Source organism: Bos indicus x Bos taurus, chromosome 4, assembly GCF_003369695.1.
Source record: "Bos indicus x Bos taurus breed Angus x Brahman F1 hybrid chromosome 4, Bos_hybrid_MaternalHap_v2.0, whole genome shotgun sequence".
NCBI lineage: Eukaryota > Metazoa > Chordata > Mammalia > Artiodactyla > Bovidae > Bos > Bos indicus x Bos taurus.
The window spans coordinates 76535820-76550180 of record NC_040079.1 but is presented as its reverse complement, the minus strand read 5'-3'; the positions used below and the strand labels follow the sequence as shown (position 1 = coordinate 76550180).

The 14361-nt window shown below is 42.5% G+C and overlaps 1 protein-coding gene across 12 annotated transcripts in view; it reads left to right on the top strand.

The window, feature by feature from the left end:
• MAGI2 (membrane associated guanylate kinase, WW and PDZ domain containing 2) overlaps positions 1 to 14361 on the top strand; it is a 1464809-nt gene that overhangs the window by 1388507 nt on the left and 61941 nt on the right. For 2 of the 12 annotated variants that reach the window (XM_027539777.1, XM_027539779.1), the window contains one exon: positions 817 to 905. The exons of 9 other annotated variants lie outside the window; for them this stretch is intronic. In XM_027539777.1, coding sequence (XP_027395578.1) covers positions 817 to 905 — 89 coding nt within the window. Of the gene's footprint in view, positions 1 to 794; positions 906 to 14361 lie in introns of all 12 variants that reach the window. One more of the 12 variants, XM_027539778.1, reaches the window with a different exon arrangement.

The following is a 14361-nucleotide window of genomic DNA, read 5'->3' as shown; positions in this document are numbered from 1 at the left end:
ACGAAGCTAAGACAACATGGCACTGAGTGCTGCAGGGACTGGTTATTACATCTCCCAGGGCCTGTCTGGTGGAAACCACTGACAGCCCAGAATTTCTAGTACCGTCTTTATGTCAGCAAAGAACTGAAGCCCAGGAGCTGAGATAGGCCTAGACCAAGGCAGCTGCTAAGAGGCAGGTTTCAGAGCACAGCCCTTGGACAGGCGAGTACAGCCACGTAGAACAGGCAAAACCTGGCTGTTCTGCAGCTCTTTTTTTCTCCAGAAAACAAATACGGCCAGCAAGTCAACTGTGAAGTTTGAATCTAAATGAGCAAATTGTTACAGAAGAGATGAGCTATAAGAATTTATGAGATTATTAGAGAAAACATAAATATAAACATAGGCAAACCATGGCTTTAATTTGAGGGTTTTTCAAAATTTAGAAACATGATTACTGTGACTTCTTAAATGACAGCTGGTCTCACTGAAACACTCTAATTATGAGAAAATTCTGCAAAAATTCTGATATTATGATTTCAAGATGTTTTAAACATTTGTGCCTCCTTAAAAGCACCTCAGGATGCCCTCAATATTTTAAGAAAAAAAAAATCTATTTTTGGAATACACATGTAGCTCAGTCTTTTCACTAATTTCACTTGCTGCATGCTCAATAGGGTCAGCTTTGCTTAAAGTCTTTATTCTTACTGCCTAGATAATTTTTATTCAGCTACTCTAAACGTACTAAGCAATCTTGATTCTAACAGTAATACTATATCTTTGTCACTGGTTCTGTTAATTCTAATGATTGGTCCTAGGCTGTTCCTCCCCTTCCTTTAGGAATGGTACCTTCCAGTCTCTCCATGTGCATGAAAAGTGACAAGCATGGGTCCCCATATTTCTACTTATTGGGCCACCCTAAAGACACGGTTTGTAAAATCTGCATGAATATTATCTTTCTCTAATGAGCTTTGGTTTTGCATATGTTTTTAACTGATGTATAATGCTCTATCTTTCATAGTAGCTTGTCTAATTACTGCTAGAGCTCTGGAAAATATTTATAGCTGAGACCTTATGAGTGGTGAGGATAAGATCTGTGGATTCAGGAAAATTAGAGACGCACTCATTCCTGGGTTCTAGCCAGTATGGTCCCAGAAGGAAGGAAGGGCTGGGAGGGGACATACAGCAGAGGCAGCGCTGGGTGAGCTCCGCACACACACTTCAGAAAGCAATCCCTGGGCGTCAGTGCAGAAAAACAAAATGTATTTTCTCTCAGCCCACGTTTGGTTTGGCCAGCTCCCATGAAGCCACTCTTTCTACACCAGACAGAGAGAGCCACAGTCATCAGACATGTTAGCCCTGGGAACCCAGAACTGCCCCCAGTGTCTTGCTATCCTCCAGCCTGAGTGTGCCAGTTATTCATTAAGGACAGAATCTTCTAACTCTCCCTCTCCATACTAGTGATGCACCGAGTTTAAGGGGGAAAAACAGTTATGATTTTTTTTAAGTAGTCCTAAGTTTGTATCTAACGATTTCAAAGTGAACATTCTCATGCTATATTTTAGTGTAACATTTGGTAAAAATTCTTAAGGAAATTAAGAATCCTGTATGTTACATACATATAGACACAAACATACAAATAAAGCAAAATATGAATAACAGCTTTGCAAATATAGTTCAAGCAACTTCTCACCCCTCAACTACATCCCTAGAGCAGCCCCCATGTCCACTATCAAAGCTTGCAGTAGATCTGTGACTACCAGCCCAATTTTTAAAAACTGCGATTTTAAAATGTCAGTTTAACTTTTCAGAAGTAGTTGATACACATGCTCGGTTTCCCCACGGTTTGCCATGGAAACAGGAATCAGACTGACACACTTCTCAGTTCTGACTCGATTCTATCCCCCGCCTTACAGTCTCCCAGCCATGGCTAAGCATCTCTCCAACAAAGGTTTTTAAGTTGGCCTTCTGAATGTTTTCTGAAATATATTTTTCTATTGTTAATAACCCTGCTAGTTGCCATCTAGGACTGGTTTGATTTAAGAATGAAAGGAAATATTATTCTCTAAGTGAATTATTGAATTGGCCTATTGTTGAACATTTCCTTATCAAATACATTTATGTGGATATGTGTCTACACACACACAAACACCCTTTCACAATCATTCCCTGAAGATGTCTACAAAGACATAAGTTTTAAATGAATCGTTTCTCTAAAGTGTCTCTCAAGGGTAAGTTATTGATCAGGGGAAACCTAAATTAGGGCATAAAGAAGACAGTTGCAATGTACTGGAAAAAATAAAAGCCATGGAATCATTATTGGGGACATCTAGTCCAGTGACCATGCTTTAAAGAGGTATAGATTCCTGTTTCTGACAAAAAAAATGTATATGCTTGTCATATAATTTACTTTAACTAGTTTGCAATCCATGCAGGTAAGGTGTCCTGAATCAATTCACTAGAGTCATTAGCTAAAACCAACAACAGAAGAATTGGAGGGCTCTTTGTGGTCTCAGTTCAGTTCCACCAACATCTATCAGGCACCTTGCTTGGTTCTAGACAGAGAAAGATTAATGGGAGAGTCTCTCACTCTATGCATTCGAAAGCAAGGAGGAGTGATGGGGAAGAGAATGAGGTAAGGAGACAAGTAAGGACAGTATCAGCAAGGAATGCTAAGAGCCCAAGGGACACAGCACCTGAAATCTGCTGAGCAGACTTGTAGAAGATTCTACTCCACCTAAGAGGTGACGTGTTAGCTGGGCCTCGAGTGACAAGTATGATTTCACTTGTGTGGGCAGGAGGTACAGTGGCTCTTATACTGGAGAAGTAGGAAAAGGAGAGGGTCGGACTGAAAGAACATTAAAATGGGGCTCAGTGAAAAGGGCCTTCTATGCTGTATAAGGGAATTTGAATTTTATATAATCATATATCATCAAAAAAATTAAGTGGAAGGGTGAAATTATCTGTATTTGGAATTGTGCCTCAATAGTATTTAAAATGGCTTTTTATAGGAAACTGGGGACAATTAAAATGTTATCGTAAAAGTTGAAGCAAATGATGTGAGGACCAGAATTAGGGAAGTGGTGACAGAAACAGCACATTGGAAACAGATTTCAGAGATACCTCAGGCATTTCATTGATGGAAATAAAGCTTGGTCAATAGTGAATACAAAGAAAGGGTTCAGGAAGCAGAGCTGTGGCCAGAGTTAAGTGGAAGATGATGCCGCATGGGTGCAGGAGTAAGTTTAGGAACAAAGGTGATGAGGTTAGCTTCAGATTTGTGAGTTTCTGGTGCCTGGAGGAGCCTTTGGGGAAGAGCCCAGGTGCAGGGCACCAGGGTGTGGTGCTCAAGGGTGGAGCATTGTGGGAGACCTGGAAGGGGCCATCCTGGAATGGGACGAGCTCTCCCCAAGAGACCCTGCTGCGCAGAGAGCAGAGGAGAGTATAGTCAGAGAGGAGAGCAGAATCTGCCAGGCACAGTCACATCTGAGTGGCAAGCGAGGGCGGTCTGAGAGCCAGGGATCTCTTCCAGAAGAGGAGCCGGAGGGGAGCCAGGGTGGGGGTTCAGGGAGGCCGCAGGGAGAAAGGGAATGGGAGGCAGTTAGGAAACAAAGGGGAGGAGCAGGCCTAGCCTACCGGTTCAGCGCAGTGCAGGAGCACAGCACTCCACTGACGCTAACGTGGTGAGGGCGGCGGGAACGGGCCTTCAGCTGCTCCTCTGCAGGGGCCTCCCCACAGGCCTACCCTGCGCACTGCCCCACGGTCGCAGCCACACTGGGAACCCCCGCAGCGAGACCATGGGTGCTCAGGTCCAGTCATGGGCAAAGGCCTGGCTTCTCTGGTTTGGTTTTTCAGAGGGCAGGGGTAGGTAGGATACAAAGATGAGTAAGACACCAATTCTACTCTGAAGGAACTCTGTATGTAAGGAATGTTTAAGAAAAACAGAGTGCTCATTGTTTACAAAAAACACTCTTTAATCACCATCTTGTTGAAACCATTCTCAAATGTACTGTGTTCCATTCTTGGGTTGAGGCACACAGTATCCTGAAAATGGGCATGCTCTTGAGTTTCCCTTTTCCCCTGACACATTCAGCATTTGAAATCTGGATTTCATCATCAGGACTCCAGTGAAAAGCGTCCCCTCAGTGATCACCAGCCTCACCATAGTAACAGCATCCAGTGATGGCGTCAACCCTTCATCCCCTTGGGATGGCCTGTAAGCCAAGACTAGTGGTCAGTGTATTCACTGAATTTTCTCCTTCCTCTTTGATTGCTCCTCAGGGGCTTCCTTCAACTCTCTTCTCGTGCGGTGACGCCCCATCCCCAACCCCTCCCCCAGGACCTCATCTGTTCTCATGGCTCCACCCGTCACCACCATACAGATGACTCTGATGTCTGTTTTGCCATCTCTGGCTTCATTCCCAAGACTTCCACTTGCCCTCTCAACATTTCTCTCCAGATGCCCCACATGTATGCGTTCAAAATTATTCATGACCTCTCCTCCTAAACTCCTCCTCCTCTTGAATCACCTATTAATTAAGAAACCATCAACCCTCCTTGTTGCCCAGCTCAAAACCATCTAAGTGCCTTCACACTCGTATATATGTATGTATGTACGTGTATATATATATATATATATATATATATATATACACACACACACATACACAATCAGTTCCCAAATTCAAGTGATTTTACTTCCCCATTTCTCATAAGGGCCCTCTCCTCCTTTCCTCCTGCCGTTCTATTCCTGTTCAGGCCCATTCTACAGGGTGAAATAGCCTCTACTACTATGGTAAATCTTCCCTGATCACTGATGCCAGAGCACTTGATTGTCCTAAAGGACCGCCCCACTTGGAGACTTTTCTCACACACACACAGTGTTAAATGAGTCCTCAGAGCATCCCTGATGCAGCCCCATTCAAATCTGTCTTATCTCTCCTCTCCTGCAGTAGCCTCTTACCCATCTGTGCTGCTGAAACACTTGGCATTGTCCTGTGTTTCCACTTTCATGGTTAGGCCCATGCTGATCCCTTACCTTGGAAAACCCTTTCCGCAAACCACGTCCTCCTTCAAAAACCAGGTTGAAGTCTGCCTTCTCCATGAATCCTTCCCCAAATCCATCAATCAGAAGTGATTTCTTAGTCCTCTGAAGTCCCATCGCTCCTCATACATCTCTTTTCTTCCCTCTCACTCTGTTTTGCAACATGGTTATCGGTGTTCACATGTTCTCCCTTTTATGGAATTCAAATACTGGATATTACCTTGGGTTCTTACAACAGTGCTTTTCAGAGAGAGTGAACAAGTACGTGAATGAGTAAATAAGTCTTGCAGTATCATTAAGTCATCATTCTATATCAAATTTCCGGTAGATTGCCTATCTCTACATCACTTAGTTGTTCTCCTGGAGCTTTATCTTGTTCCACTGCCATCTCATTTGGTCTAAATTTCTACTGGTATTTTTATGTATGTGGAAGGTTTCTTACATTTCTTGACCTTGGAGAAGTGGCCCTCTGTAGGGGTGTGCCGTATGTCCTAGCACTTCACTCCCCTCGATCACTCAAGGGCCCAGGGAGCAGCCTGTCCCCGGTGGTGTTTCCAGACTCAATTCCGGAAGCTGCTGGGTTGTGGTTTTCTGGTTTCTGGTGTTTGCCGCCTTGTTGGAGAGTCGGTCTAGAGGCTTGTGAAAGGCTTCCTGGTGGGAGAGGCCGTGCTGGCCTACTGGTGGGTGGGGCTGGGTCTTAGCCCTCTGCTGGGCAGGGCCTTGTTAGGGGCGTGTCTACTCACCGGAGTCTTAAAGAAGCCTGTCTGCCGCCGGGTTGGAGCTGTGTTCCCATCCTATTGGTTGTTTGGCCTGAGGAGTCCCAGCATGAGCCTAAACGTTGTTCTGTGGGGCCAAGTCTTGGTCCTAACTGCTCCAGCTGGATGTCTGCCTCCACTAAGAGTTCAAGCAGAGGAACACTCCCTGATATTTCCACCACCAGCTTTTATGAACCCAGAGAGAGGGCCACAGCTGCACCCTCCTCCCCAGCAGACCCTTTAAGACCAGAAGGTAGGTCTGGCCCAGGCATGAGACCTTGTGTGTGCCCTCCCAGAGTGGAGTCTCTGTCTCCCTTCCTCCTGTGGAACTCCTGTGCTCAAGCCCGGCTCTGGGGGCTCCTCCTCCCAATGCCAGACCCCCCAGGCTGGGGAGCCTGGCGTGGGGCTCAGCTCTCTCTCCTATAGGAGAACTTCTGTGACCTAATTGTTCTCCAGTTTGTGCGTCACCCACCTGTGGGGTATGAGATTTGATTATATCACACTTGTGCCCCATCTACCATCTTGCAGTTTCTTCTTTATGTCTTTAGATGTAGAATATCATTTTTTGTAGATTCCAGTCTTTTTGATTGATGATTCTTCAGCAGTTAGTTGTTATTTTGGTGCACTCGTGAGAAGAAGTGAGCAAATTTATATACAGGCTTTTATTTTATAGGAGGATGGCCCAAATTTCCACTGACTGTCTCAACCGAAATCAGAAGCAGATGTTTATTTGTTAATAACTTCCTGATTGTTTTGCTTATTTTCTTGTAATATATTGCTTTCTGTTCAGAGTTGAATGGAGAAAAACTGGCTAATTGAATGTTCCAGGTAATTGTCTCTGGTTAACCTAACTTTGGGCTTCCCTGGTAGCTCAGACAGTAAAAGAATCCATCTGCAATGCGGGGGACCTGGGTTGGGAAAATCCCCTGGAGAAGGGAAAGGCTACCCACTCCAGTATTCTGGCCTGGAGAATTCCGTGGACTGTATAGTCCATGGGGTTGCAAAGAGTCAGACACGACTGAGCGACTTTCACTTCACTTCACCCTAAGTTTTGTTTCTATAAGGTGTTTTCTTTCACATGGGTAGCTGGGACCTATGTCAGTCCAGCTACTCATTAGAATCACCTGGGGGACTTTGTTAAAAAAAAATAGAGGCTCCTCCCCAAACCAATTAAAACAGATTGGTGCCAAGAGTGATGATAGTGTGAGGTATGCTGCTTTTTTTTTTTGAAACACACCCCAGGTCAGTGCACTGAGCAGCCTGAGTGGAGAATCACCAATAGATCAGATAAGTAGGAATATTATATACGGAGGCTGTTATATTAACTGAGGGAATTCAGGAGCGGGGATTGAGGTGCTGAAAATAGCAGAAGTAAAATGCAGAAGTGACAATATCAAGAGTCTTGAACGAATAATCATTAAGACTTGGTGACTGTTGACATAAAGGGAATAAAAATTAGGAGAACTCAAAAATTATCCCTGGACAAAACCCCAAGTATTTGGGAAGATGGCACAGCCATTGTCGGGGGTGGGGGGATGGGAAAATTCAGAAATGATGCCGTTGACAAACTGGGTGGCCTTTCAAGAATTACTTACCTTCTCAGGGCCTCCGTTTCCTTGCCTATACAAATGATAGGGTTTGGTTTTTTGATGTCTCAGTTCCTTTCAAGTTCTAGCATCGAAAGTAAGTGCATGAACTAATCTGGGATAAAAAGCCATATGGAATTTCAAGATGTGTGTGGACATTTAAACAGTGATTCACAACAAGCAAGTGAATCAGAGCCCTGTGGCTTCAGCAGATGGGGTCTCCAGGGAAGAGCCCAGAAAATTGGGGTTGAAGGGTAGGTCAGGAAAGGAGACTGAGAATATAGAATTTGCCTCTTCACCTGCTCCAGGCTTGCTTACCTTGTGACTGGTGCGCAGGGACACAGTGCCTGCTGTCCCTCATCACCTCACCACTAATGCATGGACACAATCATTTTTCACAGGACTACTTGGAGTTGCTGTCATATACAAGGTTTTTCTGGAGAAAGATTGCCTCTTATTAACAGTGCCTTTGAAAACTGAATTGGATCATTTTGCAATTCATTATGAAAATTTACTAACAGGAAAAAAAATAGCAGGATATCTTAATAGCTCTTTTTTATATTTAAGATGTCTCTGTGTTTTCATATCAAGTGCCAGGAGGGAGAAAAATTATGTTTTACAAGTGAAATACATCTGTTCAGTTGGCCTTTTCCTATTATTTCTATCAATAGCTTATCACCCCTGGGCATACAGAAATCAGTATATTTAGCTTGTTTTCAGAGTGAAATTTTAGGCAATGGCCATGGTGGGTGGGGGGGGCGGGAAACCTCATTGCTTATTCAGCATAGAAGTGAAATGTTGATTGCCTTTCAGCTGTCAAATACAGTGAAACCAAGTCCCAGTCTTCCCATACCCAAAGCTGTGGGGCCCACAGAAGCTCTAGCTAGAAACCCCTGGTTGTGTTATGTTTGGACCACAAAGATACACAAATAGCCAATGAGCTGTTCAACATCACTAAGGATCAAGGAAATGCAAATCAAAATCATAATGAAATATTGCCTCATATCTGTTTGGCCACTATTTGGGAAAAAAACAAAAAACAAAATAGCAAGTTTTTGGCAAGGATGTAGAGAAATGAGAACCCTTGTGCACTGATAGTGGGAATGTAAAGTGGTGAAGCCACTAAGGAAATGGTATGGAGATTTCTCAAAAGATTAAAGATAGAACTACCATATGATCCAGCATTTTTATTTCTGGGTATATATCCAAAATAATTGAAAACAGAATCTCAAAGATATGTGCACACTCGTAGTTCATTGCAACATTATTCACAATAGCTAACAGCTAGTGGCAACATCGGAGAAGGCAATGGCATCCCACTCCAGTACTCTTGCCTGGAAAATCCCATGGACGGAGGAGCCTGGAAGGCTGCAGTCCATGGTGTCGCTGAGGGTCGGACACAACTGAGCGGCTTCACTTTCGCTTTTCACTTTCATGCATTGGAGAAGGAAATGGCAACCCACTCCAGTGTTCTTGCCTGGAGAATCCCAGGGACGGGGGAGCCTGGTGGGCTGCTGTCTATGGGGTCACAGAGAGTCGGACATGACTGAAGTGACTTAGCAGCAGCAGCAGCAGCAGCAAGATAAATGTCCATCTTTGGACAAATAGATAAAGAAGTAGAATATTATTCTTTAAAAATAAATCCTGACACATGCAACAGCATGAATGAAACTTGAGGACATTATGCTAAGTGAAATAAGCAAATCATATAAACACAAATACTGCATGATTCCATTTATATGAGGTACTTAAGCAGTCAAGTCTTAGAATGTAAAATGGTGGTTAACCAGGGGTTCAGGGTAGTAAGGGGCATTGTTCAGCAGGCACAGGGCACAGGGTAACAGTTTTACAAGATAAAACAAGAGTTCCAGAGGACTATGTATAAATAACAGTGCTGTTAATGTTGTTGTTCAGTGGCTAAATTGTGTCCAAATATTTGTGACCCCATGGACTGCAGCATGCCAGAATTCCCTGTCCTTCACTGTCTCCCAGAGTTTACTCAAATACATGTCCATTAAGTCAGTGATGCTATCTAATGATCTCACCCTCTGTTGCCCCATTCTTCTCCTGCCCTCAATCTTTCCAAGAATCAGGGTCTTTTCCAATGAGTTGGGTCTTCACATCACCTGGTCAAAGTATAAGAGCTTCAGCATCCATCCTTCCAATGAAAATTGAGGGTTGATTTCCTTTTGGATTGACTGGTTTGATCTCTTGCAGTCCAAAGGACTCTCACAAGTATTCTCCAGCACAGTTCAGAAGCATCAGTTCTTTGGCACTCAGCATTCTTTATGGTCCAACTCTCACATCCATAATTGATTACTGGAAAACCCACAACTTTGACTGTACAGACCTTTGTCTGCAAAGTGATGTCTTTGCTTTTTAATACACTGTCTAGGTTTATCATAGCTTTCCTTCCAAGGAGCAAGTGTCTTTTAATTTCTTGGCTGCAGTCACCATCCGCAGTGATTTTGAGCCCAAGAAAATAAAACCTGTCACTGCTTCTACTTTTTCCCCATCTATTTGCCATGAAGTGATGGGACTGGATGCATGATCTTAGTTTTTTGAATATTGAGTTTTAAGCCAGCTTTTTTCTCTCTTCTCTTTCACCCTCATCAAGAGGCTCTTTAGTTCCTCTTCACTTTCTGCCATTACAGTAGTGTCATCTGCATATCTGAGGTTGTTGATATTTCTCCTGGCAGTCTTGATTCCAGTGTGTGATTCATCCAGTCTGGCATTTCTCATAATGTACTCTGCATATAAGTTAAGTAAACAGGATGACATTATACAGCCTTGTCTTATTCCTTTCTGAATTTTGAACCAGTCCATTGTTCCATGTAAGGTTCTAACTGTTGGTTCTTGACCCACAAACAGGTTTCTCAGAAGACAGGTAAAGTGGTCTGGTATTCCCATCTCTTTAAGAATTTTCCACTGTTTGTTATGATCCACCCAGTCAAAGGCTCTGGGTACTCAATGAAGAAGTAGTTTAGATGTTTTTTCTGGAATTCCCTTGCTTTCTTTGTGATCCAGCAAATGTTGGCAATTTGACCTCTGGTTCCTGTGCCTTTTCTAAACCCAGCTTGTATATCTGGAATTTCTCAGTTCATGTACTGTGGAAGCCTAGCTTAAAGGATTTTGCACATAACCTTACTAGCATGCAAAATGAGCACAACTATATGATAGTATGAGCATTCTTTGGCATTGCCTTTCTTTGGAATTGGAATGAAACTGACCTTTCACAGTCCTGTGGCCACTGCTGAGTTTTCCAAATTTGCTGACATACTGAGTGCAGACTTTAAACAGCATCATCTTTTAGGATTTGATATAGCCCAGCTGGAATTCCATCACCTCCACTAGATTTGTTCGTAGTAATGCTTCCTAAGGCCCTCTTGATGTCACATTTCACGATATCTGGCTCTATGTCAGTGACCACACCATTGTGGTTATCTGAGTCGTTAAGACCTTTTTAGTGTAGGTCTTCTGTGTATTCTTGGCACCTCTTCTTAATCAAGTGTGCTTCTGTTAGGTTCTTAGCATTTCTGTCCTTCATCATGCCCATCCTTCCATGAAATGTTCCCTTGATCTCTCCAACTTTCCTGAGAACTCTCTTTCTTGAAGAGATCTCTAGTCTTTCCCATTCTATAGTTTTCCTATCTCTTTGCATTGTTCACTTAAAAAAGGCTTTCTTATCTTTCCTTGCTATTCTCTGGAACTCTGCATTTAGTTGGATGTACTTTTTTCCTTTCTCCTTTGCCTTTCACTTATCTTCTTTTCTCACCTATTTGTAAGGCCTCCTCAGATAACCATTTTGCCTTCTTGCATTTATTTTTCTTTGGGATGGTTTTGTACAATGTTACAAACCTCTGTCCATAGTTCTTCAGGCGCTCTATCTACCAGATCTAATCCCTTGAATCTATTTGTCACCTCTACTGTCGAATCATAAGGGATTTGGTTTAGGTCATACCTGAATGGCCTAGTGGTTTTTCCTGCTTTCTTCAATTTAAGTCTGATTTTTGCAATAAGGAACTAATGATCTAAAGCACAGTCAACTCCAAGTCTTGTTTTTGCTTACTATATAGAGCTTCTCCATGTTCAGCTGCAAAGAATATAATCAGTCTGTTTTTAGTACTGATCATTTGGTGATATCCATGTGTAGAGTTGTCTCTTGTGTAGTTGAAAAAGGGTGTTTGCTATGACTAGTGTTCTCTTGACAAAATTCTGTTAGCCTTTGCCCTGCTTCATTTTTTACTCAAGGCTAAACTTGCCTGTTACTCCAGGTATCTCTTAACTTCCTACTTTTGCATTCCAACCCTCTATGATGAAAAGGATATCTTTTTTGGTGTTAGTTCTAGAAGGTCTTTTAGGTCTTCATAGAACTGGTCAACTTCAGCTTCTTCAGCATCAGTCGTTGGGACATACATAGCCTTGGATTACTGTGATGTTAAATGGTTTGCCTTGGAAACAGATCATTCTGTCATTTTGAAGTTGCACCCAAGTACCGCATTTTGAACTCTCTTGTTTGACTATGAAGGCTACTCCATTTCTTCTAAGGGATTCTTGCCCACAGTAGTAGATACTATGGTCATCTGAATTAAATTTGCCCGTTCCCATCCATTTTAGTTCACTGATTGCTAAAATGTCAATGTTCACTCTTGCCATCTCCTGCTTGATCGTGTCCAATTTACCTTGATTTGTGATTTTTACAGCATCAGACTTTACTTTCACCACCAGGCACATCCACAACTTGAGTGTCATTTCCACTTTGGCCCAGCCTCTGCATTTTTTCTGACGCTATTAGCAGTTGCCCTCCAATCTTCTCCAGTAGCATATTGGATACCTTCCAACCTGAGGGGCTCATCTTCCAGTGTCATATCTTTTTTTTTTTTGCCTTTTCATATTGTTCATGGGATTCTCATGTCAAGAATACTGGAGTGGTTTGCCATTCCCTCCTCCAGTGAATCACGTTTGTTTTTGGTTTTGTTTTTTTACATTATTTTTAATTTATTATCTTTTTACTTTACAATATTGTCTTGGATTTGCCATACATCAACATGCATCCACCATGGGTGTACACGTGTTCCCCATCCTGAACCCCCCCTCCCACCTCCCTCCCCATACCATCCCTCTGGGTCATCCCAGTGCACCAGCCCCAAGCTTCCTATATCCTGCATCGAACCTGGACCGGTGATTCGTTTCTTATATGATATTATACAGGTTTTAATGCCATTCTCCCAAATCATCCCCCCCCCCCCCCACAGAGTCCAAAAGACTGTTCTATACATCTGTGTCTCTTTTGCTGTCTTACATACAGGGTTGTCGTTACCATCTTTCTAAATTCCATATATATGCGTTAGTATACTGTATTGGTGTTTTTCTTTCTGGCTTACTTCACTCTGTATAATAGGCTCCAGTTTCATCCACCTCATTAGAACTGATTCAAATGTATTCTTTTTAATGGCTGAGTAATACTCCATTGTGTATATGTACCACAGCTTTCTTATCCATTCATCTGCTGATGGACATCTAGGTTGCTTCCATGTCCTGGCTATTATAAACAGTGCTGCGATGAACATTGGGGTTCACGTGTCTCTTTCAATTCTGATTTCCTCATTGTGTATGCCCAGCAGTGGGATTGCTGGGTCGTATGGCAGTTCTATTTCCAGTTTTTTAAGGAATCTCCACACTGTTCTCCATAGTGGCTGTACTAGTTTGCATTCCCACCAACAGTGTAAGAGGGTTCCCTTTTCTCCACACCCTCTCCAGCATTTATTGCTTGTAGACTTTTGGATCTCAGCCATTCTGACTGGCGTGAAATGGTACCTCATAGTGGTTTTGATTTGCATTTCTCTGATAATGAGTGATGTTGAGCATCTTTTCATGTGTTTGTTAGCCATCTGTATGTCTTCTTTGGAGAAATGTCTGTTTAGTTCTTTGGCCCATTTTTTGATTGGGTCATTTATTTTTCTGGAATTGAGCTGCAGGAGTTGCTTGTATATTTTTGAGATTAGTTGTCAGTTGCTTCATTTGCTATTATTTTCTCCCATTCTGAAGGCTGTCTTTTCACCTTGCTTATAGTTTCTTTTGTTGTGCAGAAGCTTTTAATTTTAATTAGATCCCATTTGTTTATTTTTGCTTTTATTTCCAATATTCTGGGAGGTGGGTCATAGAGGATCCTGCTGTGATGTATGTCAGAGAGTGTTTTGCCTATGTTCTCCTCTAAGATTTTATAGTTTCTGGTCTTATGTTTAGATCTTTAATCCATTTTGAGTTTATTTTTGTGTATGGTGTTAGAAAGTGCTCTAGTTTCATTCTTTTACAAGTGGTTGACCAGTTTTCCCAGCACCACTTGTTAAAGAGATTGTCTTTTCTCCACTGTATATTCTTGCCTCCTTTGTCAAAGATAAGGTGTCCCACGCACCAGTGAATCACGTTTTGTCAGAACTCTTCGCTATGACCCATCTGCCTTGAGTGGCCCTGCAGAGCATGGCTCATAGCTTTATTGAGTTACACAAGCCCTTTCACTGTGACAAGCCTGTGATCCACGGAGAGGATGTACCGTACCATAGTGTACATTTAAAATTATTAAGATAATCAGTTTTATGAATTAAAAAAAAAAAAACAGCACCATATAGGGCTCTTATAAGAACCAGCATCTGTAAGGCTTAGTAATTCAAAACACAGAGGACTTCTCTTTGAGCTTTATTTTGTAAAATGTGCTGAAGTGTGCTTCCCTGAGGGCCATTAGATGAGAAGCCTCACATTTCTTAAACTGATGAGGAGCCATCAGTTGGAGGGAGGAACTTGTTATAGTAAGATTGACATTAGTATCCCTTCTCCCTCTACAGAGTTTTCTGTTTTGCTTCTCTCATTGCTGCTGTTTAGGTTCTTGCTTTTGGTTCATTTTGGAATAGGGTATCTTTGGGGTTCCACTGGGACAATAAGGAAGGAGGACTGTGTAGAAAAGGGAATTCCAGATTCTCGTGACATTTCAGAGATCATTTAA